At 34.7% G+C, this 27,308-nt stretch overlaps 1 protein-coding gene across 3 annotated transcripts in view; it reads right to left on the bottom strand.

Moving 5' to 3' along the window:
* SGCZ (sarcoglycan zeta) overlaps positions 1-27,308 on the bottom strand; it is a 908,802-nt gene that overhangs the window by 299,276 nt on the left and 582,218 nt on the right. For 2 of the 3 annotated variants that reach the window (XM_027122723.1, XM_027122722.1), the window contains exon 1: positions 18,091-18,439. In XM_027122723.1, coding sequence (XP_026978524.1) covers positions 18,091-18,285 — 195 coding nt within the window. In that variant the 5' untranslated portion in view covers positions 18,286-18,439. Of the gene's footprint in view, positions 1-18,090; positions 18,440-27,308 lie in introns of those variants that run through there. The other variant, XM_027122721.1, reaches the window with a different exon arrangement.

Below are 27,308 nucleotides of genomic sequence, written 5' to 3'. Positions count from 1 at the left end.
TTTTCATAGCAAATGGCAGCTGTCCATTTATATATTAAATGTATATACTTAATGCCAAATTTGATATATTCATTATTAATTTTATTAAAAAACTCAAACAAGACACCTTCTCTATTAGGTTACTCTCTAGAGAACTATCTCCTTCAGAAATTAGGATTATAAAAGTCTGATTCTTTGTAATTATAAGTAGTATATGTTGCACTCTTGTAAGCAAGGTTAAAAATACCATTCAAACACAGAATCTTAAGGAGGAGATTACTGTAAATAGAATTAAATCCTTAGCTTAATCACTGAGATGAAATAATAAATTCTAAGTCAGGCAGCTCAGATAATTTTCCAGAGTATTTCTGTGGGAAATATAATGGTTTGTCTTACACTGAAAATAATGTGACAAAGTGTCAATTAATAAATGAAGCTATAAATTCATTATATAAAGATAAAATATTCCATATTTTATTTTCAAGATACTGTATATTTTCAAATTTAATTTAATGATCTCTAGAAAATATGGTAGTGTCATTAATATCATAAATATACCTTTTCCATTAATTTTGCAGATTCTATTAGTTTAGAAAAGTCAGCTCATAAATAATTCTAATGTTGTTTTCCAAACAAAATTTGTAAAACATTAATGAATGACTATTTTAAATTCATGAAATCTCAGATTATAAAAGCTGATTATGAATATTTAATACCAAAAAGTTATCCTTATGTAGTATTGTTTCGATTGATTTTAGGTGTATTTTCCCACACTGTTCTTTAATGAATTCATTTTTGCTATATTCTAAATATTTATTGAGTTAACGAGTCCATGTATAGGAATGCAATAAAATGGAGGTAAATTTTTAAAATGTAATTAGAATTGTGTGAAGCTAGAGGTCAGAGAAAGTAAACACCTGTAAAATATTAACCATACATTCAAAACAACAATCTACATTTCCCATTCCCAATTCTGCTAATTATTGGAATGTAAATTATTGAATTTACATTAAAAACTTACCTGACCTTAGTTTATTAACACAGCTTTATCTGAGGGCTAATTTCTATTCTCGTTCTAATCTAGAAAGAATAAGCAGAAAAAGCAAGAAATTCAAGAAAGATTTAAGGCACCTGGAGTTTAGAATTTACACATTATATACTGCTCTTTCCCTTCCTTCCTCTCAGGCACAAACACTGGCTAATTAGCTCCTGGGTTTTATTTGAGAGACCAAAAAAGAACAAAAGGTCAGGACAGGTTTGCATCGCTGACACTGTTAAATTCTGCTTGGAGTTTCAGAATTTAGATTCAGGTTATTAGTTGGAATATAGTAGTATTGCTTGAAATATTTAATTTTGTAATGATTCAAAATGAAGATTTTATTTCGTGTTGTTTATGTGTTTGCTTATGACTGTGATGTGGCCGTGAGCAGACACTGATTGTGTGCTGTCAAGAGCCTGTCAGAATTATGCTGGAATTCAAGGATAGGTGATCTGCAATTACAATTTTGCTACCCAAATACCCAATTATCAGCATTCTGGAAAGCAATGTTTAATAATTATTCACCAATACCCTGCCAATGCCGAAGTGACGCAGAATCATGGATTTAAATTTTAGATTGATAATTTCTATATTTGTTTATAAATAACATCTTCTGAAACAGAAGCTTTATGAAACAAAATTTATAAGCAAAAGTTTATAAAACAAATTATTAAGGTAAAATGACTTATCAAACTTTTTGTTGCACATTTACTGAATTATATGACTTCTCTGAGAATATGGAGCTACATCATTGATCAGAAATCAATTTGTCAGGTAATACATTTGACTAAAAAAGAGTGTCAGTTGCCTTTGGTGGAAAGATGCTATGATAGCAGTTATTTTTTTCTAAAATAAAAAGAGTAAAGTCAGTGTCTTCATATTGATTACAGGAGAAAAAATGAGAACTAATATGAATCACATGTTAATGTCTTCCACTAGCCATACAATTTGCAAAATTAGGGTTGCAAATATTAGCTTACCATATCTCAAAATGAACCTCTATAGGTATAGACTTGTATCACAAAGGGCTAAATTAAAGGGCTAAAGGAGGATTTGGGGGACAACATTCAATATGGGGAATGGCAACAAAACAGGTCTAACTTTTCCATAATTGTTTCTTTAAGGTGACATACCAATACCTAAACTATCAACAGGTTACTAAAAAACATTAAGAATGCATTTTTTAACTAAAAAATAGAGAAATCAGCCAATTACACTCTACGTTGTCTACAAGGAATAATACAAATAGTTGTATTGAGTTGACTCGAACAACATTAATGCCCCTGGAATAACTCAAGATTCACAGTTTAGTGAACAATCAAGGGAATATATTTATTCTTTACTGTAGATATGACTAAGCATGACATTTTGTATTGGAAGGCCAGAGCTCTATTAAGTACAGGAATACGGTTTTGGTTGATTTTTAAAATGTATACATATTTATATTTTATATATAATGTCAATAGATTTTCTTTTTTGATGGCCATTTTAGGTTCACAGTAAAATGTAATGAAAGATACAGAGATTTTCATATACCCCTTACCCCCATAAATGGACACCCTTCCCCATTATCAGCATTCCAGCCAGAGTGGTACATTTATTACAACTGATGAACCTACATCAACACATCATTATCAACCAAACTCCATAGTTGCTTGAGTTTTCTGATTGGCGAAACTTTGTAAGGCATCAGCAATTTTTGTTTGCCTCCAATCTCAGTATTCCTCCATTTGGGAGACACTTAAAAAGCTTAGGCCAAATGAGTATAAAATTACTCAAGTACTAGGAGAATTAATAGTAGGAAATTTTGTAGAGCTAGAGATAAATGATTCCCAGGAAGAATTCCTATCCACAATTTTAATGAAATAAACCACTGTTATTTATTTTTAGAAGGGGGGAAATACAAATAAAAGTGTTTATTTAGTGAATGATTTGTTATCTTTCACAATTTTTATTAAAATAAGATTACAATTGGAAAACTATTTCAGAGTAATAGTATATTGCACTTGCTACTTTAAACATGATTTTTAGGAAGAACTGAATATATATTGTTTATTGGCTTCATGAACACAGCTCTTCATGCAAAACATGGATTGAATTCTAAATAGAAGTCTTGATTGGATACAATACATCAGTTAAATAAATGAAGGAGGTAGTCCACACAGTGGTTGTGGTAGAACTACATAAGTTTTGCTACTTTATGAGACTTATAAGCTTATTTCGGATTTAAGCAAAAGTAAAGAATATTCACAACAAAATTATCAAGTCAAGTTAACTGAGTGAAGCTACCAATTGAAAAAAGCAGAAAGCAACGCCCTGTTTTAAAATATGCACATATATCACTGTATGTATAGGAATCAGACCTAGTCAGCCAGAGGAAAAGTCAAGTACTTTCATCATTAATAAAATATAATCAGGGCAGTCAGGTTAGGCTTCTTCCCACCCAGAGGGAAAATAGAGGTCAGAAGTCTAGTTACACAGCTTAATCTGTTTCCTAGGGACTAAATTCACTTTCATATAAAAATCATTGATGAGGAAAATGAAAATATTTCTTGATCTAATATTCAATGGCTCATAACTAAAGATTAGATTTCCATATGGGTTTTTCCAGGTCAGTAAGATTTTTCTGATGCACTTAATATTATTTTTAGAAGGCAGACATCAGAAAAAGGTGCTGATCTAGGATCAGGTGTGTCTTTTGTAAAATATGAATTGGTCCCATCTTGGCAGATGAAAGTCTAATTTCATCCTAAAGAAAATAGCTTGTTGTCTCTGAAAATCAAATACTAATTTCTCCATTTTCTTAAGTAAAACAAGACAATTGGCACAGTAGTATTTTTAAGTTCCCATTATTATTTCATAAGGTCTTTAAAACATTTAGATTTCACTAATAACCCATAGTTTTGGATTTAATTCCAGAAAAGAAAACAAGCCTTTTTATATTGAGTATAGTGAACTCACTATGGTTCACACAGATTTCTACTGATTATAAAATACATAGCCACTGAATAAAGTTTACAAAAAGGTACAAGAAGAAAGTTGGAAAAAGAAACTTATAAGAGCACCACTAAAAGGTAATTACTATTTAATATTTTGCTTTTATTTAAGATACTGGGTTGGCCAAAAAGTTCGTTCAGGTTTTTCTGTAACATACAAAAACCAGAACGAACTTTTTGGCCAAACCAATATTTTTCTAAGCAACTCTTTTTAGAGATGATATAATACTGCATATGTTATTTTAAATATGTCTTTTTACTTGATTCTATAGTATAAACACTTATTCAAAATCATTAATATGATTTTGGAACTTAATTTTTAATGATTAATATTGCATACATAAATTTATTACTATAACCTTAACTCCCTCTTGTGTTTAGATCTTTATGTTGCTTTTTACATACAGAAGATATACTTATTTGGACATAAATTTTTCTCTACTCTTCTGATTATTTTCTTAGGGTACATACCTGATGTCAAGTTACTCTAAAGGCCTAGAATTCTAAACAATTGTACAAGTTTCAAATTATTCTTTATAAAGGAAAGGAAAAACCCTTTTGTGCTGTCAAGCAATGATTTAATATTGTCATTACTTTTAATAAAACTTCAGGGTAACTATCTTTAAGCTGTAGGATATCTGGTGATTATAAAAGTAAGTATGTGGTGTATTTGCATCTAAATATAGATACACACATACACATGCACATATATACACATATATATTGAATATAGACATATTAAAGTGTGTAATATTTCTGCAGGTAAACCAGTACTAAAGGGAAAATAATAAATATATGGTAATTTGATAAGTTTGAAAATGGTACTTAAAACACTGACAACACCAAATGCTTGTGAAGCTGTGGAGCAACAAACACCCCCATTCACCGCTGGTGGAAATGCAAAATGGTGCAGCCACTGTGGATGGCCGCTTGGCAGTTTCTCACAAAACTAAACATACTCCTACCATATGACCCAACAATCATGCTCTTTGGTATAACTCAAAGGCATTGAAAAGTTACGTTCACACAAAAACCTGCACGTGGATGTTTACAGGAGCTTTATTCATGATTGCCAAAACCTGGAAGCAATCAACATGCCCTTCAGTAGGTGAATGTATAAGTAAATTGTGGTACATCCAGACAATTATTTAACACTAAAAAGAAATGAGCTGTCAAGCCATGAAATACATGGAGGAAACTTAAATGCGTTTAACCAAGTGAAAAAAGCCAATCTGAAAAGGCTACATGCTGTATAATTTCAACAACACGACATTCTAGAAAACGCACTATGAAACGCACCAGAAAACTGGCAACACTATGGAGGGTTGCCAGGTTTTGGGGATTTCCGGTATTAGTGGAGAGGCGGGGATGAATAGGTAGAGGACAGAGGAATTTTATATCAGTGAAACTGCTCTGTATGATACTATTATATCATGTTTGACACATGTCATTGTTTAATTGTCCAAACCCACAGAATGTATAACATCAAGTGTGAATCCTGATGTAAACTATTCATTTTGGGTAATCCATGATGTGTCCACTGATTTTAACACATGTGCCTCTACGGTGGAGATGTTGATGGTGTACATGTGTGGGGTCAGAGGGCATGGGGGAACTCTGTACTTGCTGTGAACCTAAAAGTGCTGTAAAAAAAAAATCAAGCCTATTTGAAATTCTAAAAATAAAAGAGATATTTAGCTCTTGTTTTAATTGCATTTCTTAGGATACAAGTGAAGTGGAGTCTATTTATCCTATGAATCTTGACTGCACATGTGACTTTCTTTGGCTAATAGAAGGCTCAGACTTGAGTGATGACGGCCGACGAGTTTGGGTCTTAGACATCTAGAGGTCTTGCATATATCTACGCTCTTCCTTGGAACTTCTAATCTGTTTAACAATGGCTAGTTTACTGGAGGAAGAAAGACATGTGATCCAAGTGAAATGACTGTCAAGTATGGGGATGAGGCATCCTAAACCAGCCAAGCTACAAGCTGGCTAGGACAGCTGACTGCAGACCCATGAGGAAGTGCTACCAACATCAGACGACGGAATCACCCAGTTAATCCACAGATTCCCGATTTAAATTAATGTTGATTATTTTAAGCTACTGGGATTTGTGTCCGTTACACAGCATTCTTGTGGCAACAGATCACCAATACATTGAACTTGTTTAAAATGCCTGTTAGTATATGAAAAGTTGAGTATGCCTATAGTTAAAACAGAGCTCACATTTCTTATTTGTACAAATGGCAGAAAAAGTTATAGCAAGTATCATGATTCTGCAGTTCTGTTATAATTAATATACTATGAATATGATAATGAATCAAAAATAGAGAAACAGAACATAAACTAATATTAGCAGACAGTAAAGTAAGAACCTCACCCCATTTCAAAATTAACTAGAAAATATTCAATCTCATGCCCCTATAAAAATGTATGAGGTCTTATATGTGAACTTATTAAATTATTGTCGAATAGTAGAATATTGCTTATGTAGAAAAATTGTATTTTGGCTACACTGACGTGTGAATAACATCAACAGTAGAATGATTCCTAAGCAGGTGAAGCCTGTGGTGTTAGATAAACAAATATTCAAACGTTAATTCAGTCACTTTTTAATTACGTGAATTTGGGCAAAGTTTTTTATTTTAAAAGAGATAATAATATGCATCTCATGGGAATGTCCTACTATGTAACACAAACTATGTAAAGTACCTAACAAACTGTTGCATGAATACTTGTTCCCTTTCCTTCTTTACTAACACCAATTCCTATGTTTCTTTAAATACCTAGGTATTCAGGTATTTTAAATAAATTTATAAGAGTCTTCCTAGTGCAAATCTGGTTATTTTGTCTGTTTTTTTGCAGCTCACTAACCAGAGCTCTTAGAGAAACATAAAGTGACAAGATTGCTTTTAAGTCATCAATCAAGACTGAAGCATATCAGAGAAAAATTAACTAGGTTAACCGAAAAACAGAGTCCAATTCATAAAATTGCAACTCACTGGAAGTGAGATTAAAAGGCATATTACAGTGGAGACGCACACAGGTTTTACACATTGTTTAAGCAATTTGTATTGCTTCTTAATAATCATATTTTTTGGACTTTAATGAACACTGAAAATAAATACTTCTTTTGTAACAAGTGCACACACATGCATATTTGGGTCATGCTGAAATTTAGGTTTTACACTTCCCTCCTCCGACTAAAACTAAAACTAGCGTCAGGAGATAAACTTGGTCAATTTATATGAAGACTTTTAACAAATGCCCAGTGCTTTTTCTGTTTAGTTTAAGTTAACCCCTTGATCAAGAAGAAATAAAGAGGATATGAGAGATAACAGAGGCTTAGCCTATTTCAAAATTTCTTAAGCTCAGAAATATACACAATTTTCAATAGCAGAAATATGTGAATCACGAGAGAACAGATATATAATTCTCTAATGACATTATTCAGTGGAATTTACAAGTTGGAATACAGCTGAACACTGTTGAAGTTGTATTATGGACCGTCATGCATGCTTTGGGAAGGAAGCTGTGAGCTACCCCAAAGATGATAGCCATCAGCTGATATAAACAGCTTCTGAAACAGTGTAAGTATCTGCAGAGGCGCTGTAATGGTGAATTTCTGGAAAGATTTAAAACTAAATATTAAACTATTTAGCAAACTAAATCTGCTTATAATAAATAGTGTTAACATGTTGTATAGTACTATTAATTTATTATGTAGTACTAACATATATTTGATCTGGGAATGAGTTTACAAACTAACAAGAAGGTCTATGGTGAAATTATTATTTAAATTAAATTCATATGAATCCCTGCCTAAAAGATGACCTTTATTAAAAATATATTTTCTTAGAAACAAATATGACATTTCAATTAGGCTTTTGAAAAACAAATGGTTGCTTCATTTTTTTTACAAAATAGCAAAATGTTAACTCTTCTTAAGATAATTAGCATTGTTTCATTTTAAAACTTAAAATTCCCTCTAAATTTCCTACTAAGTTAGTCAAAGTATAGGTCATACTATATGCTATTACATGTGAGGACAAGCACAATGCACTTATTACATTAAGTTCAATGTGATCTAACACATTTTATAGTCTGGTTGCAAGTCACCAACATGGGTGAGTGATTTTATCTTTCTGGATTTCCATCTTCTCTGTGTAAAACAGGCACTGAAAAAAAGTCTTTTCCATCTCTCTGTATTATAAAAACATATGAACTAACAAGTCTGTACTTGCTATAACTTTCTATTCAATGGCTGATTTTCTTAATTCTTTGTTTTCTCCTGCAAAATATCTGGTATTCTAATGTAGTTCATTTAGCACATGCCATGTAGAGTTCACGGTTTATCTTATGCCCCTGTTTTTGTACTTTAATTCAGTCAAAGGAATGACTGCTTGGTACTTGTTTGAACTTGGATAAAAGTGACTAAATTTTTCTTTCTAAAGGCAAGGGAAGGAAATGTCCTGCTAGGCTAAGACTAAGCATGAATGATTTCACCTGAGAGGGACAATTTGTCAGAAAATTATGAGGAGGTACAAACAGAGAGTTATAATGGAAGCAGTCTTGCAACATTAACTGTACTATTCACTCTCATAAATTCTGTAGTAAATCCACACACGCCACACGGAGGGGCGGTGCAGGCCGGATGGCTCTCCGGCAGGCGGGCTCCCACTGCTGGCACTCCCCCTGTGGAGTGGTCGTCATGCCACAGAAGATAGCGCCCCACCCACCTTTGCTTGGGGCGAGAGCCATGATTCATGTACTGAGGAATTAACTGGAAAAAATGGAAATGGCAGCCCAGAAAGGTGGACAAAAGCTATGGTCCTAAATCACCTTCAGAATGGTTTTTCACCATGAGCAATTAGTTACTCCTCAGCAAAATATAGTTTAACGAGGGCAAAGACTAGATTGGAGTCACACAGGGATAAAACAGCCTTTTCTGAAAATCATTGTCCCTTTTATAAAGGTGCCATTAATAAGCACCATTTCTCTATCCAGAAATTAAGCTTAATGCTCATTCTGGCAAACTCAAAAGATAGTCATGTTTGGAACTTACAGAAGAGTTTTCACTGTTCTAATTACTCACTGACTATGAGAGATTAGGCACGCTTCCCCATTAAATTAAAATAGTTCAGAGGATTGAGGTATCTTTTGTCCAATGAATATTAAATATACTTAAAAAGCAGTGATGTCATAGTTATGTATCTAATGGTATTGTGTGAATGCACTAAAGTAGACAGGAAAGTAAATTATTTAATGAAGAACATTGAACTAATTTAATTTTAACCGAATCTTGATAACATTAATGCAATGAAAGGTGGCAAAAAGAGCATGAACTTTAAAATTGTAGAGCCCAAGCTTCTAACCTTGCTCATCAGTGTGACCTGGGGAAATTTATCTAATTTCCCTAAGCCTCTGTGTCTTCAACTGCCAAAGGGGATATAATATTTACTTTGCAGTGTTGTGAAATTCAGTAAGGTCTGGTCTATAAAGCATATAATCTGGCTGAATACAAACTACATGCTAAATGAATATGGGCTGCCGGGCATCTCAAACTTTCACTCCCAGATCTAAAGGTTATAACCTAAGGGCTATAATTCAGAATGCAGTATCTCTATCAGGTAAGCATTTAAAGCTCTGAACGTTAAAGAAACTCAGAACATTTAGGATCAAAAACAGAAATCCCACTCTGTCATCCAATTTTTAAGTAGTATATTTGTCAAAATGGTTCAAAAAAGAGATTAGCTCTGGAAAATAAGCTCCACCATTCAGACAGGCCAGTAGGGTCCCTTTCAGGTAATGCACATTTTCAAACTAAACGTCTTAGGGTCATCCGAACCATGATGACGTTTTGACAGCTGAACTGTTCCTTTTAAAAGTTTTGGGTAAATTTTTACATCTGAGTGTCAACTTAGAATTTCAAAAGAAATCTTTATTATCCATCCATCATCCCAAGGAAGTAAGACATTTTCTCTTATACAATGTATCCTATAAAATAAATAACTAATTATGAACAGCTGATCATTATGAACAGCTAATCACAGCCTGGAAATATTGTAGGTCATTACATATAGCTAGCACTAATTAGTACTTACTCTGAGGCTCTATGTTAAGCACTTTTATAAGCGTTCACTCGCTTATTACTTCTAATATGTCTATGGGTCAACACCATTGATCATTTTGCAGATGAAGAAACTGGAGTTAGAGAGGTTAAGTGACTCACACAAGACCATCCTTCTAAGCAGCTGTTCTGCAGCCAGAATGGGAATCAGGCTGTCTGTCTCCATAGCTCATGCTCTTAACCTTTATGCATATCATTAGTATGAAACAAGATTATAAACACCCTCATTTCTTTACTACTTATTCATTAATACACATGTTTTTAGACCTTTTTATATGTCTAGGACTGTTTTATGCTCAACATTAATAGAAAAAAATCGTTAACTCACATGATGTATGGAATAACTGAGAAGTCAAAACAGCAGAAATAAGAGTAATAATAATAATAATAATGGCAACATCTTAGCTGTTAGGATATGCCAGGCACTTCTGAAGAACTTTCATTATTTTAATTGTTTTGACGTTTACAACGATCTAATAAAAAGAATAATATTGCACCCATTGTACAGAGTAGGAAACTGAACAACAGTTTAATTTGTTGAAGGTAACATAGCGAATCAGTGGTAAAACCAGGATTTGGATGCAAAGGGCTGGTCCAAAGTTCATTCGTTTAACCACTGCTCATGGATGATGAGAGGTGTTTTTGGCAGTACAAGCAATCTAAGGGAATCTGCTACTGACACCAATTTTCTATGGGAAAATATCTTAACAATATGTAGTAGAGACTCAAGCTTTTTCCTTGGTTATATAATAGTTATGGTTATAAAAATGAATTCATGTTCTGTTCTTAAATTGTTGCATACACAAAACAGATGGTGATATGTCTGTGGGTTTTTGAAAGGAATGAATAAAGAGCATAAGCTTCATAAGTTTTGGAAGTCTGATTCTGAGTCCATGTTTTATAACAATTCTGTGAGAAATGCAAATAAAAACCCACACCCCTGCTTTTGCCCTGTGGGCCACTTGAATAAAATTCTTCCCCTTTTCTACTTTCTCCTGTTATTGATCCATTTCATCTTTTTTCAGTAACCGGAGACTAGTTTATAATTAGTGGGGACTTATTTTGTCCCCACTAATTATTTGTATCTTTTATTTTTATTTGTATCTTTTTATTTTTTTTGATCAAAGTAAATTTAGAAAATCGCAAATATCCTTAAGATGAGACCAAGCTGGGTCAACAAATTTCTCTAGACAATCTCAATATTCCATTGATTTCAATTGCTAATGAAGAGACTTGGGGAAGTTATGAGTGTGGTGGGCAGGCTGAGCCTCCACTGCAGAAGTTTCCCTCCCAAGAGAGGCTGGAAGTCAGGAAACACAGTTAGTTTCTCTCACACTTGAGGTTCTGATTACGTTTTCTAGAGGGATTGTAATAAGTGATGTAATGGTCAACTGAAAATAATGTATTACCTACTATGTGCCTGGCAAAGATACCAAGATAAAAAAGATAATAAGACCCGATTCTGCTCCATGAGGAATTCCCACATTAATGGGGCTTTGGGAAAACGGGTGGAGAAGAGTACATATTTAGATGAACCATAATTATACATCTAATACAACATAGTAAATCCTATTGCAGAGATAAGACATATGACTAAAAATAAAGGAATAAATCTGTCAGAAAGGGACATCCAGATAAACAAACGAACCAATAAACAAAGAGGATCTTTATGAGCTAGCTGGCTGTCAGATTTGTGGCTTAAGAGGTAGCAGTTTAGTTTAGCTGGCAGTTCTCTGTTAAGAGTTAAGGAGAACAAAAGAAACCCTTACAGGTTGCTCGTGGTGGTAGCAAACTGACTCAATCACTTTAGGGAAAAAAATTCATGTTAAAAGCCAATATTTCTAGACATACACTCTAGAATCTAGAACACAGAGAAACTCTTGTACATTTGCAACTACACTTATCAATATACAAAAATATTCTTAGGATCACTGTTTGTGAGAGCAAATTAAACAACAAAAAATACTTTGGAAATAACTCAAAAGGAAAATTGATAAATAAATAAGGTAGACTCATAATGAAATTTACAGCAGTAACTAAATAAATTGCAGCTATACACATTAACAGGAATAAATCTTGCAAACAGATTGCTGACCTAAAAGCAATATAATGTTTGAGGTTTATACACACACATACACTCACATGAAACTAAAAAATCAAAAAAAAAAAAAACATTCAGGAATGTGGTTCTCTATAGATAGAGTTAGGAGACATTGGTAATGTTTATTTTTATAACTGGGGGATGTGGCACAGTGTTCATTTCATTGTTTATGATTGTTATTATAATCATTTGTGCCTTAAATATATATATGTATGTATATTCTTTTGTAGGATAAAATATTTCATATTAAATAAATGTTAATAATGGCAGCTCTCTGTACCACTGATAATGGATATTCAAGGTTGGGCCTGCCTTCTTGGAATGTGTTGGCTCTTAAATCAGGAGCCACTGGGAATTATTAATCTTGGTGTTTAGAACACAAAACTGCTTTTTCAATGTAGAAGTTAATAAATACCACTGCATAGACCACGAACCATCCCCTGTGCTTATGAGACCTTAAATAGTAGCAAAGAGACCTGGGATAACTAGTAGTTTTGCCTCAATTCTTCCTAGGTCAAGCTGGGCCTTTGGAAAGGCACACATCATAGTGAAATGAACAGCTAACTGGTTTTCAACGCAGGTAATATTAAAGACTGACATTTATCCCACAAATACTTGTGAGGGGCTAATTATCTGGAAGGGATTATCCTCTGCTTTGGGAATACAGCAGTGGAAGGCCTCACGGAGCTTATATTCCATTTGTGGAGAGGGGAACAGACAATAAACAAGGTCATACAGAAAGAAAATATTTTGTGATAAACATGCTAAGGAGAGGAGAAAAAAACAATTAAAAATCAATGAAATATGGTTAGTTCATATTTAAGCTTCACATATGTTTATCCATATCCATAGATTCTGAGTAAGAAATAAAATGCATCTGAGATTAGGACACAGCTTTGATAAATATAAGAACTGGTTGGATAAATGGAGATGGGAAAGTTCATTCCAAAGTAATGGTCCTATTAGAAAGTGAAATGAAGAAAACTGTGAGAGTAGCAAGTTTTTGGATGGACACACAGATGATAGCATATTGCATACACACTTTAGCCATCTTAGGTAGATTGGAAATGGCTATAGATAAAACATCACTTGGTTACTGATGAAGATTTCAAAAAAAGGAATAAATAGTTACAAGTGTGAGATGGGGATGTGTGATGTGTCATTTACCAAAGTATTAGAAGGAGTACAGGATTTAAGAACCAGAAAAAGTATATTATTTCATATTCCGCCCGAATTAACTTTAAAAACATTTAGCTTTAGGGCTTCCCTGGTGGCGCAGTGGTTGAGAATCCGCCTGCTAATGCAGGGGACACGGGTTCGAGCCCTGGTCCGGGAAAATCCCACATGCCGTGGAGCAACTGGGCCCGTGAGCTACAACTATTGAGCCTGCGCGTCTGGAGCCTGTGCTCCGTAACAAGAGAGGCCGCGATAGTGAGAGGCCCGCGCACCGCGATGAAGAGCGGCCCCCGCTTGCCACAACTAGAGAAAGCCCTCGCACAGAAATGAAGACGCAACACAGCAAAAATAAATTAATTAATTAATAAACTCTTACCCACAACATCTTCTTTAAAAAAAAAAAAAAAAGAGTGGCAAAGAAAATTCAAAAGTTTAAAAAAAAACATTTAGCTTTAAAAAGTGAGAAAGCAGAAAGCTAAATATAGTATTATGTGCAATCTCAACTTTAGAAAGGTACACTAAAAGAAAATATGATAAAAGGTATCAGTGACTCTATAGACAACAGCCATAAACAGAAAGATATCATAAAAGGGTTGATCATCTTGTACACATATACTTATAAATATGTAATAAAGAGAATATGAGATGAAAAAAGGAAGTCGCAACTAAGGAAACCAAAGGGATTGCATAAGAATCTCTTACATATTCTGATCTTTAGACAGTAAAATGCAATATGATCAAAGATATATATATCCTTGATGTGTATATGTATAAAAGTATATATATGTGTATACTTGTACATGTTTGTTTATATATGTATGTATATGTGTGTATATTGGAACATATTGTGGTCTTGATTAATTGATAAATTGATGTCAGACTGAAAGAATGGAATTAGGATCCTAAGACTGGAGTTAACATACAGGAAGATTGCAACAAGATACCAAGATATCAATAACAACAAAACTATCCAGTGATATAATGGGATGGTTTGCTTATCAACCAAAGGAGGATTTAAGCAGATGCTGAGTGACCAAATAGAGAGAACATTGTAGAGTGAACTCTAGAAATACGTGGATGGTTGAACTAAAAATGTCCCAGTTCTTTTTCAATCCTTAAAAACTAAGGTATTCAATCCAGCTTCTCCTGGGATTTCCCTTCATCCAACATTCATCCCACTCATCATATAAGCCTCTAAGAATTTTTTTTCTAATTTATTCAATTAATTGATTGCTTCAATTATTATCCATATCTGGGTACTCTTGACTTTTCAGTCACAACATTCATGACCTTCCTCTCAATCTTCACTTCATAAATGGCACTTAAGTTTCCATTCTTTCTTTTGCTGGCTTGTGAACATGTCTAATCAAATTAAGTTGCAGTTGGATGCCACCAACTTTTACTTAGTACTCTCATGACTAAAATGAATACTTTATTATTATATTCATTTTCAATTTTCAAGTATAGAGCTAATTGATTTACCATGGGCACTGGAAGAAAAGAACATTGCCTCAGCAGAATGTCTGGTTTGACAGATCTGCTGGACTAGTTTATTATATTGAATCACAAAGATATTATACCAAACAACCAAACAACAACAACAGAAGCTTGTAATTGGGTTATACTGATCTCGAGAGAATGTTGTTTCAAAATCTCTCCCTTACAACTCATGCCAACACTTACCAACTCTCATGCCAGGAAATTATTGTTTATATCTACCCTCAGTTTTTCACCCTGTGGTATAAAGTCATTTCCTTTTTCTTGATTTTCTGCAGCTGGATATCTCAATAGTAGAGTGATATTATTTTCCACAAAATGAGAAACAGAATAAGGTCATATCAACCATAGAGAACATGTGTAATACTGGTCATAATGATGGACCCAAAGAAGCATCATAGAACAGGTTGGCAGCTACACGTGCTGTGCTGGAAACACAATATTTTGAGAGCAATAACATGTCAAGTTTGCCCAAATAAGAGATGTTAACAGCCACATATTTCCATGTATTGAATGGCAACAGTTGTAATGAAAGTGAAATACATTTTGTGCAGATCAATAACACTCCCTAAACAATTTACACACCATTTACTACTTCTCACTATAGTATGGCAAGTGGTTTTTGGTATTCATTCTAGAGATAGGTACAATCCTAATGTACTAGTGAAAACTAAAGTTGATTTTTTTTTTACTGCTCTAATGTAAGAGGATTACAAATTTCACTATGCAAGTACATGCAGCTTAATCTGATGTGTAGTATTTAGGACTGCTAAAATCTGCAATTACTAAGTAATTTGGAATTTTTCTGAACAATTACGAATCTCTGCATGGATATAAAGAATATGTTACCTTATAAAAATTATCTTGATACAAAAATTACAACTTTATCTTTCCATTTATTTCAGGTACATATAAATAACTTACATAGCTAAAGGAAGGATAGTTTTCTATTTCGATTATAAAAAAATAAAATTGTGATTTAAAAAACAACAAAAAAGAAAGATATGCCTAAATTAAAATAAGTAAATAAATGTCAAGATTCCTACAGAAATAAATTCCTTTTCATTATCCCAAGGAATATGTTGACATTTACATTTTGGCCAGCTGAGGTTCAAATTAGATAGCTCCATAGGTAACAGAGACCCAGAGGCCTGTGAGGATCTGGAGGACAAAGATGACGGTTCAGTTATTTTCCCTGAATGGCTTATCCAGCTTTGGCCTCAGCATGGGGCAAGGTATTGGGAGGCTGATGCATGCAGCCATGAAATTACGCATTTTAAGTCTATTTTCTTAATTAATTTAAACATGCTTCATAAACATACATGCATTTAATCTGAAAATTCCTGTGGCCTGGTCACTGGATAGGATCAAGGCTCCCTAAGGTGAGAGAGTTGATCCTATTTTTCATGAGCTTTTTAAAGATGTCTCTTGATAGAGGAAAAAGAATGCTTGAAATTGTAAGACTTGGAGAAAAATCTACTCTTCTTCTCTTTAAGAAAAAAATTTTTTTTTTGAAAAATGATGTTGAAGAACTTGCTGTCAGCAACTGCTAGTTTGCCTGATAGTTAAGACAGCATAAAAAAATCTGCAGGGGTATACATGTTGTCCCTACTGTGTGATACACAAACCACGAATAAAGAAGGCATGAGTAAGTGAACACAGGAGCAGAGCTCAGAAGAACGAAAAGACGACAGATAGAATTAATGACATTTGTGTCAGATATTCTCAAGACTGTTTTTTCTTGGGGGGTGGGGGTACGGGACAAAGGAATGGTTCATGTGTTACCAGAGTCTCATAAAGCTATCATTTGCCTAGTAGCCCCCAGCTCCACCTCTAGCCACCCACAGGCTCACAGGCCTTGATCAATGACCCTGAACATATATCCATGTCTAGGAAGCAGTTATTTTCTCTAATCCTGGAACACACTGAGTCCCGCCCATCTTCTCTTTGTCTTTCATTCCTTTTTTTGATGAATACCCTTCAGAATTTGCACTGTATTGGAAAACATGGAACTCTTGCTGAGCTCATTTTTCTCCATGAGCATATGCTGTTTTATCATGATTTGCACAGTTATAGTTTTTCCTCTTTGGAAGGTTAGGCCACCTGCCCCCCAGGCTCCTACTGCACACAACCGCAGTGCCCTACACTGTGGACAGATGCTGGGCTCATTTTCTAGTCAGAATTCGGTATTCGTGAAGTCAGAAAGAAACTACTCTTGCTAAATCAATACACAGCAGAGTTGTTTTTTTTTTTTTTTAAAGACAGCCCCACATCGGAAGATCAGTGAAGTTAAATAGCCAGCCTTCCACTCACCCCTGAGGATGCAGAGTTCTAAAGAATAATAGCAATTTGGTCAGCAAAGAAAGATACCTGCTTGGATGTGAAGCTATCAGGTTTCTAAGCAAAGGCAGAATGGTTTAAAGACAGAGTAGAGAAATTTAAGAATTTAGCCAGCAAATATAAAATGGCTAAACTAGACTTTGCTGAAGCAGCTAATTTTTCCCAGATAAGACATCCTCATAGGTTTATTGTACATGGTCAAAAAACTGAAGCAAAATTCATCTGTGGATCAGACAATGATTTTGCTAATTACTGATTTTTGTAAAATAGAGATTTAATTCCTGGTTTATCTTTTATTTACCATGGCCATGCTCTCTGATAGAATGAGATCACCATGTGATGACAATTATAGACATTGTTCCATGCAGCCCAGGAAAATTCCAGGGTTTAGATTTGATCATGCAGTATATTACATAGAAAGCAAATGTAGAGAGGTAAATATTCTGTATAAAGTATTTCAAAGGAACCTTGTGATCTCCTATATTAATTTTAACATGAAATATCATTTCTAAAAGCAGACTCATTTTTTAGATTCCCAGGTTTAGCAAACAATGCTTTATGCTTATTGATTGAAAGTTTTCTAGCTTCCTAATAAATCAATGTGCTGTGCTGTCTCATGATCTAAATTCCCCACACTCAAATGGCAGGTAGTAAAATATATGTATCATGATTACCTATTGAATGCAGTCATAAAATAATATATGACAGTCTTCGAAATTTCAAGGCAAACATGTAAAGATTAAGATGAATAACTGTCAATTAAAAAAATAATAAAGCTATATCTTCTTTGAACCAAAGGCAACAGATATAAAATCATGGTGGTACTTACCACGGTGAAGTTCATCACTTTCAATATCCAAATTGTCATGGCTAAGTTAACTATCATGGTAACCAACAGCAGAAGGACAAAGAAGTATAAGCACCTCTTTCGCCATCCATAAATTCCCACTGGGTAAAGTTGTGCATTCTCAGCCCTTGGCAGGTTATTTTGTTGTGTTGCTAGTATGTACTGTTCTCGTGTCATCTAAAAAAAAAAAAAAAAAAAGAAAGAAAGAAAAGAAGTATTCAAAAATAAAACCAAAGATTTTTTAAAATCAAAAGGCACAAGATATCTAAGAATAATGGTGAGTGCTCACACAATTATTGATGAGTAATTAAAATTAATTTATTTAATTAAAATTAATTGAAATGTTATAAACCCCCTCAAATGCTTATCACTAGTTTTGCTTTTCAAAGCTATTTAACTACCTGTTACATCTCTAAGATGTGTATCATTTTCAGCGGGGTTTGTCCAATCCTAACATTGACCTTTGCTCTCAGGAGTCTGTGAAGATTCTCAGCAATACTTCCATTTGTCTAAAGCCCAGTAACTGTATGCACAGCCATGCTACTCTTGGAATGGACTTTATCTGTTTTTCGGAGTAGACAGAGGCCAACTGTACCACAAGATACTTTTGTGGCTTTAAAAATGCAGGATAGGGCTTCCCTGGTGGCACAGTGGTTGAGAGTCCGCCTTCCGATGCAGGGGACACGGGTTTGCGCCCCGGTCCGGGAAAATCCCACATGCCGCGGAGCGGCTGGGCCCGTGAGCCATGGCCGCTGAGCCTTCGCGTCCGGAGCCTGTGCTCCGCAACGGGAGAGGCCACAGCAGTGAGAGACCCGCGTACCGCAAAAACAAAACAAAACAAAGAGCAGGATATAAGGAGCTCAGTGTATATGTTTTAATAAAATGTCAGTGTGTTTGCAAAAACCTATGGAAAGAAAATCACTTTTATTTAGAATTATATAGATATAACTATTTAATCAAAACTTTTATTTAGAATGTTATTTATTTTAGTTGTATTTCAATGAGTTATCAGTATAAAATTGATCTCTGAAAGAACAAACAGCATATTTACTATCCCGTAACATAATACAATGATATCAGCAGAAGTCAGTTTTGGAAAAGAGGAGATGGTATTCTATGGTAGTATATAAATTTAGGTTCTAAATTAGTTCTTTCAAAGAGCAAATGCATTATTTACTATCTGATAAAACCTAAAAATATGGATAAGAAATGTCAAGGCATATGTACTGGGTATACAATTTTCATAATAATATATTCATTACCTGAAGGATGGAAACTTTAAATTTTATAAAATATGATTTTCTATAGAACAATAATTGTTCTTTTTTTCTTTTTAGGTTTTTCTCAGATTTCTTGTGCATGCAATTAATAATTAATACACCAACAGAAATAATGCTGAATAAATTATGCAATGATAAAAACAACATAACAAAGAATTTAAATTACTTATCAAGTAGTACAAAATATATAATGTAAGATTATTAATTTATGGTGTTAACTGACTTAATCCTACACTAAATAAAATGTTGAACTATATACTGAGAAATGCAAAATACCCAAGTTATTTGGCTTTCTCCCATTTTTCTTTTTATTTTAGAGCTATAACTTCAAATTGTATTAATGCACTGTTAAATACTATCATTCCAATTTTTTATGAGTGACGTATATTATATGTAAGAAAATAAAAATAGTTTCATATGTTAAATTATAATTTAAAATGTATTAGAAGAGCTAATACTATTAGATGATTAAGAACAAATTCTTTCATAATATAAAACATTACCTTTTTCTTTATTGTCATTGTTATTATTTAAATTAATATTTAATATTTTCTTGAAAGTAGCCCAAAAGCTTTAGACCTTAATTCCAATTTGGAGTGGAGATGTGTAACTTACTAACTGCTACAAAACGTAAAGTTATACAACAGATGACAGAACACCACAGGAATTTGCCTGAAGATTCTGGTGGAGATTTTATATCTGACAATGGCTATTATTACGAAGTAGAAAATACATTATAGGAAGACGATAAAGGGAACTCTAAGAACCACCACAGTTAAAGGGAAGAAAAAGGAAGAGCCATGTTCTTCAAAAGAGGAAGAGGATGGACGTGAGAGTGGAGCAAAAGAGCCCAGAAACCTGATTATGTCCAGCTGACAAGGAAGAGACCTTGCCTGGTATAGCTGGTCTCTGAAGTCACAAGCAAAATGCTGTGACTATTCACACCATGCATTGTCTTTAATCTCATATTAAAGCAAACTTCCTTTTTAGAATATTCTATTTCTACAAATTCTGTTTAGACATGAAGGTGAGATTAACATGCCTTAGAAAAGAAATGAGAACTGAATAAGTATCTGAAATAAAACAAACACACATTACAAAGAAAATGGGCTTTCAATAATAGAATTGATTTTTTTTGGTAAAGCATCAGAAATTCAGTAAATATATCAAATGCCTCTAACGATTTGAAAAAGCAAATAGCATAACAAAAAGCCAAGAGAAAAAGTTGTCAAGAAAACAAAAAATCTGTTATTTAATTAAAACTATTTTACTACCTCAAGGAATTCAATGATATTTTCTTAAATAAAGATGAGTTTAACATTTTTACTTTATATATGTTGTTCATCACAAAATACTTCAGAATATCCAAGCTGCAAAAAGACAACAAGACTATAGAGTTTTCTTTAAAAATTTCCTTCTTTCTTAAGTCTCACAGACCTGAGTGTTTTTCAAGATCACAAATGCGTTCACAGTGGTTACAGTGCTCTGTAGAGAACAACATACAATGCTTAAGAGATTAAGCAAACTACCCTATATTTGAAACTTTTACAACCTTCACCTGAAATGTTAAATGCTGACCCATTTTCAAGTATTAAACATATTCTGAAATATCTTGGTTCCCTTGGCATTATGAGAATTCCATAAACAAAATAGAAAATTGTTTAAGTGTTTATTGTCATTCTAAAGGAATGTAACAAATGTACACTTGCAGATATACTTATTTTCTCAGAAGAGCTAAGTAAACTTCCTGAAAGAGAAATGGCCAAGATTTCCTGAGAGAATATATATCACTGTGCTGTCTCTCTGGTTAGTCCTCTCTACTTCCTTCTGAAATATAAATTCAACATTCTCAAAATTATTGCTTTGCAATTCTTTTGGTTTGCAAGGTTGTGACTACCCCTATTACTGGTTATTACTTAAAATAATAAGGACTTCCTTCATCTTAGTTTTGCAGTTCTATTTCATACTAGATTTTATGTTTAAAAGCATTCGTTAGAGTCAAGTAACTTCTAAAACACAGTCTTTCTTAGCTAAGGTTGAGGAAGTCTTCAGCCTTCTTGGATCCAGATGTTTATCAGCATTCACGTTAAGATAAATACATTTATTTGTATCCTCTTGTCATTCAGGGAAGGGCTGATTTAATTCTGGACTTTGCACTTTCTAGACCTTGTGAACTTTTCAACATTTTTCTCCAAAGGTATGGAAAATCTGGTTTTCAGAAAGGGTTACTTTATTCAGTAAATTTAATAACTTAGTGTGTAAATACTAGAAGAGAATGAATTAATCATTCATTAATCACTAATGACCTAAACATGATTCATCACTAATAATCTAGCTCTGGAGAATTCTGGTAAAGTCTACTGAGCTGGATGGAATGGGAGAAAAATTAACTAAAGTATCAGAGTCCATTGGCTACTACTCCCCTGCCTCACAGAAGGGGACAACAGTACAAAATACTAAAGCCAAGGTAACATTATAAATATTCCAATCTACCTGGCATCATTATTTCGGTATTTTGTATAAATACTCAGAGCAAGGCACAGTATTTGAGACTCTAGTTTTCATTCGACAAAATATGTTTTTAGTGACAACTATGTGCAGGTAGAGTTCAAGTTTGCTGCACTCATGAATTTCACATAGTTATGGAAAACACAATAAACCAATAATGTAAAAAAATTATGTGTATATAGAAAATAACATATCAAATAGTGATATGTTCTGAAGATGATAAATACAATATAATGGATTCATGATATAAGCAATAAAATATTAAATAGTGATAGACGCTATGAAGATAATAGGCATGGTGATATAATGGGGGCGTGGGAAACTACTTTGAAAGTGGTAGAAAGAGAATGCCTCACCCAGGAAGTGACCCCTAAGATGAAATTAAAAGGATGGAAATCTTCTATAAAGAAAGTTAAAGGAGATCTTTGAAGATTTATCTGAAGGCCGAATTAGAGTGGGCTAAATAGAAAATGAAATATAGGAAGTGGAGAGAGTATAGACAGTTTCAGAGGGGTAGAGAAGAGCAAAGGAATGGGATTTCAGATGAGAATATGAAGTCAGATGTTGGAGTATTAAATCAGGGACCAGTGTGAGTTTATGTGAAGGATATGAGAGAGAAAATGGAAAAGCAATGAGGTTACTTAATATGGGATCAATAGTCGAGGTGAAATCTGGGATACAGAGACAAGTTCTGCATTCTCAGAGGTGTGGTGGCCAAGGAACCAGTGACAATGACAGAAGATCAGCCAGGCAGCTGGGCTTTACAAGGTGGGAATAAAGTAGACAGGTTATAATGATCATAATCCAATGAGAAGAGTTCTTGGTCTTAGTCATGCACTAGTATTCTGACTCACATCAGCATATGCAAAACTGAAGGTAGCTGCACCGTGGTTAGAGTTTGCAGGTGCCTGGCTCTGGGACGTGTGGCACTGAGACTCACCTGCTCCACAGCCCACTAAGTCAGAGGCTCCATCACTAAAAACTTGCTCCATTTGGATTTCACTGTATAAGACCTAGAATGCTCATGGGTATAAGTACCATCTTCTCCTTTCCATCCCCACAGTCTTTCCTCTCTTTAAGTAAGGTTTTATTATTTATTTTCTAAAATTGGGAGTAGAGAAAGGAGGGCGTTTGTGAATATAATTAGACGTGGCATCTCTCTAGTTAAACAGGAAAGGCTAAAGCAAATTCGACATGTCTTAATATTTGTGAGACTAGAAGAAAAGAAGAGGTTAAAAGAGATTACAACGTCTAAATTAAGGGTAAAAATAAAAGCTATTAATGGAATGCTCTGTTTTATGTTTTGTAAGGAAGAAATATTGTCTGAAAGGATGATCAAGTGACCCGCTCACGTTTGTATCCTTATGATCCTAATGGCGGCGGGGGATGGGGGGTGGTCTGAACAACTTAAATATGGCAGTGAGAACTGAGAAGTACGGAAGTGAATTGTAAGTCATCACTTTTTTAAATCTGAGTTTTACTAAGAATAGAAAAAGGACTCTCGGACTTTGCCCAAAAGCATGAGGACACTAGAAAGTTAGTTCAAGCCCAGGTATTGAGAACCTGTTCTCTCCAGTCCAGATTTTACCACTACATTGTCAATCTGATGATAAAGGTGTAAAGAGAACCCAATTTTATATTTCAAATCATATAATTGATGTAATTGTTTTTAAAATACCACATTTAACACTATTATAACACTACTCACATCAATACTGGCTATAACACAGAGATGTAAGCACACAGACTGGAAGGAAATAGCAGATTATTTGTTTAACTCACTATTTCATTCCTTAAAATTAAAATATAAATTAAGAATCTCAGTTTTGCTCAGACCTGTTCCCTGTGTTCCCTGTTATGGGAAACATGAATATAAAAGAGAAGCATGTGTCTCCTGGAAAGTAAGCTAGATAATTTGGGAAATTGCTTTTAATTTCTGATTACAGAGCTAACACTTGGCACATTCAAGTAGCAATATGCAACAGCGCTGTGACCATAAAAATTGAATCTCAGTTCCAAAACCCCTTCACTTCCTCACTGGGAATATCTTAGATTCCAGGAGAAGTGGTAAATCATGTTGGTGTCGCTCCTCATTAAGTGTTGATCTAACATTTAACACTACAATTGTCTGTTATTTGTTCAGACAAGGAATGGGCACAGCAAGTGCAGTCTCAGATTTACGTGCCAACCTGTAATCCCAGTCTGGCCATTCTATTCTGTACATCCTAGGGCAAGCCACTTAGCCTTCCTCTCCCCCAATGCCCTCTGCTCTCAAATGAACGTTACACTGACTTATATAAGAGCAACGTGGGAGGAGAAAAGTAGAATGCTAAAGTTCCCCTTTCCTTTTAAACAGTAAAAATCCTCATTTAAGAAACTGATCTTCCACCTTTTAGCTAGTGGTCCCCTCCTTCAGTGCCGTATAAGTATTTATATTGGAATTCATTTTAAAAGACATGCTGGAAATATCATTTAAAACACTAGATGCTTGAAGTGTCCAAATTATACGGCATTAACTTTACACAGCAGAAAGGCATTTTGTTTTCTGTTCCCAGAAAATGAGTCTCTAAACAGCTACTAATGTTGAGAGAGACTGAAAACAATAAAGTCCACTTACCATGGCAATTGAAACTTCTCCCTACCTGTGATACTTAATTCTCAAAGGCACATTCCAAGAAGACGGCAGTTAAAAATTTCTATTTAAGAAAAATGTCCATTTGGAATGAATTTTTTTTCCAGTCGGTTTATGGAAAATGCTGTAGTCAGATTTTATAGCCTGGTAAAGTAGCAGCCTAGCAACTGAATTTCAAGAATGATGAAAGATATCTCAGTCAAACAGAGCTACCTCTTGAGATGAAATAGAAGAGGACTCCAGCCAAGGCTGACAGTAAAAAAGAAACCTGAATAGACATTAAAAGGGCAACACATTCCCAAACGAATAAAAATTTTAGAAAAATGTGGACCCAGTCATCATTCTGAGCTTATTTTTGCATATTTCATGTACTCTAAAATGAAGCACTTTTACATAGAAAATACTTTTCCAGTATTTAATTGGATGAAAACTCCATCACAGTTTTTGGCATTTATTCAGTCACAGACTTAGATTTAGGTTCCTAACAATAAAGTCACTCAATTCTCAGACCCCCTCATGTGCTATTAACAGAAAATCTTAGCCATTAAAGTGATTTTGAAGGAGGCTGGGAAGTCTTTTGCCCACTCAGAGTTGTATCATCACCAAGAGATGAAACAACACAGGTATGGGATTTCCCTGGTGGCATGGTGGTTAAGAATAAACCTGCCAATGCAGGGGACACGGGTTCGATTCCTGTTCCGGGAATATCCCACATGCCATGGACCAACTAAGCCTGTGCACCGCAACCACTGAGCCTGTGCTCTAGAGCCCGCGAGCCACAACTACTGAAGCCCATCTGCCTAGAGCCCGTGCTCTACAAGAGAAGCCACCACAATGAGAAGCCCATGCGCCGCAACGAAGAGTAGCCCCCGCTCATCGCAACTAGAGAAAGCCCTGGCGCAGCAACGAAGACCCAATGCAGCCAAGGATAAATTAATTAATTAATTAATTTTAAAAAACAATAAACAACATAGGTGGTTGTGAGCATTGTTCACACTAAGATTGCATGCATGAGAAGCCCATAGGAAAGCACTGCTACACATGCACAGCAGGAGGAAAGGGAAAAATCTTTAAGGAAACACAAATTTGCCAGAAACATGGCTGGAGAGCTTAACTGGGCAACGAGAAAGCCCATAATATTTAAAGCAATAAGGATCAACAGGAAAACATGTTTAAAGGGCAATAGTAAGAAAGAGAATAGGAGAAAGAGTAAGGCTTATTGGCTTTTTTTCTAACGGCAAGCAGAAAAACTTCAAGAGAACAAGAAAGATAAAGTACGGCTTCCACAGCCTTGATGGTTAGTTGGAAAGCACCACTGGTTGTGAACAATCTTGCAAACAAATTTCAAAATACTTATTCTATTGAAAGTCACTTTTTTCCCACTTTCACAAACTTAGTTACATTTTACTACATTAATTTAAATTATTTATAGCATAGTCAAATTTGGGGTTTCTTTGTTTTGTTTTGTTCTGTTTTTTGGTAAAATTCTGTGATGTGTAATGAGCTCTTAAGAAATGTGTTCTGCTTGAGGTTAAGCTCAGTTTTGGAGATGAGGAAAAGAGGAGATTCATGGAGAATATATTTTAATTTAGAATGTACTGCTTTAAATGAATTAAAGATGACCTTGTAAAGATCCACATGATCTCGTCAAAACAAAGTTTTTATCCCCAGCATAACTAAATGTTAACTACCTGGATGAAGACGAAGCCACTGGGCCAATAATTAGATTTCAAATCTCTTGAATTTTTGCTTTAAAGTGGGGGAAAAAGATAGGGCCCATTTTTGATATAACAAGTTAGTGGCAGAGAGGAAATGCAGACCAGTTCAGCATCTGATGCCATGAAGGAAGGGTGTAGAAAGAAGCCTGAATAGTCATCATGAAGTGGGACCTGTGTGGACAGATATCTCCATCAGTGCTGGGGAGATGCCGCCTGAGGGTTGGCCCTGATCCTCCGACTCTCCCTCTGTGGAATCTCAGTAGGAGCCACTCGGGAGAGCATGGGCTAGGAGAAGAGGTGAATGCTTCATCCATCATTACTCATACTAACCTTGGTCAGGCACACCTAGATTGTGAGTATAACCTGTCTGTCCACCAGGGGTGAAAATTGGAAAGAGAAATGGACTGATGGCACTCTGATTTTAGTTTATACACCACAAATCAGGCTCTTTTCAGTGCTGGTATTAGAAAACTAAATAAGATTAACTGGTTATTCTTCTCAGCTGAGAAGATTTGATGACGATGTATGTGTTGTATTCCTTTCCTTTTCAGTTGTTTTATTGTTGTTTCTTGTCTTAGCTGGGGAAGGGTAGCAGAATATGCCACCCCCAAATATGCCACTTTGGCACATTGATTCTTTTGAGCTACTGGCACTTGAAAAACAGCAAATACAGGGAGAGGATTGCTCTGAACTCCCCTTCCCTGCCTATAGATGGATTTAGCAAAAGGAACTCAATTGTCATAAATCCCCTCTCCAGGAGTTGCATCAACCAGGGCAAATTGACTCGTGTCACTGGACAGGAGACTAGAAATGACATTACACCCAGACCCACTTTGTCACAAACTATTCACACCTCCCATCTATTCTTCTAAGGACCATTCATATTTCCTAAACGTCATTTACTCTCCCCTAAGAGACCTACATTTCCTTCTTCTTTCCCTATTAAGGTGGTATTTAAGCCTGAATTCTAAGCCACTTCTTTGAATTATTTCCCTGGGCATCTCTCGGGCATGCAGGAGGGATACATTTTAATAAAATTCTGTTTGTTTTTTCTCTTGTTAA

The sequence above is a fragment of the Aethalodelphis obliquidens genome, unplaced genomic scaffold (assembly GCF_003676395.1).
Source record: "Aethalodelphis obliquidens isolate GAN/ISIS:26980383/991018 unplaced genomic scaffold, ASM367639v1 scaffold25, whole genome shotgun sequence".
In the NCBI taxonomy this organism is placed as follows: Eukaryota; Metazoa; Chordata; class Mammalia; order Artiodactyla; family Delphinidae; genus Aethalodelphis; species Aethalodelphis obliquidens.
The sequence above is the reverse complement of the archived record's forward strand: the minus strand, read 5'-3'. Positions and strand labels throughout refer to the sequence as shown.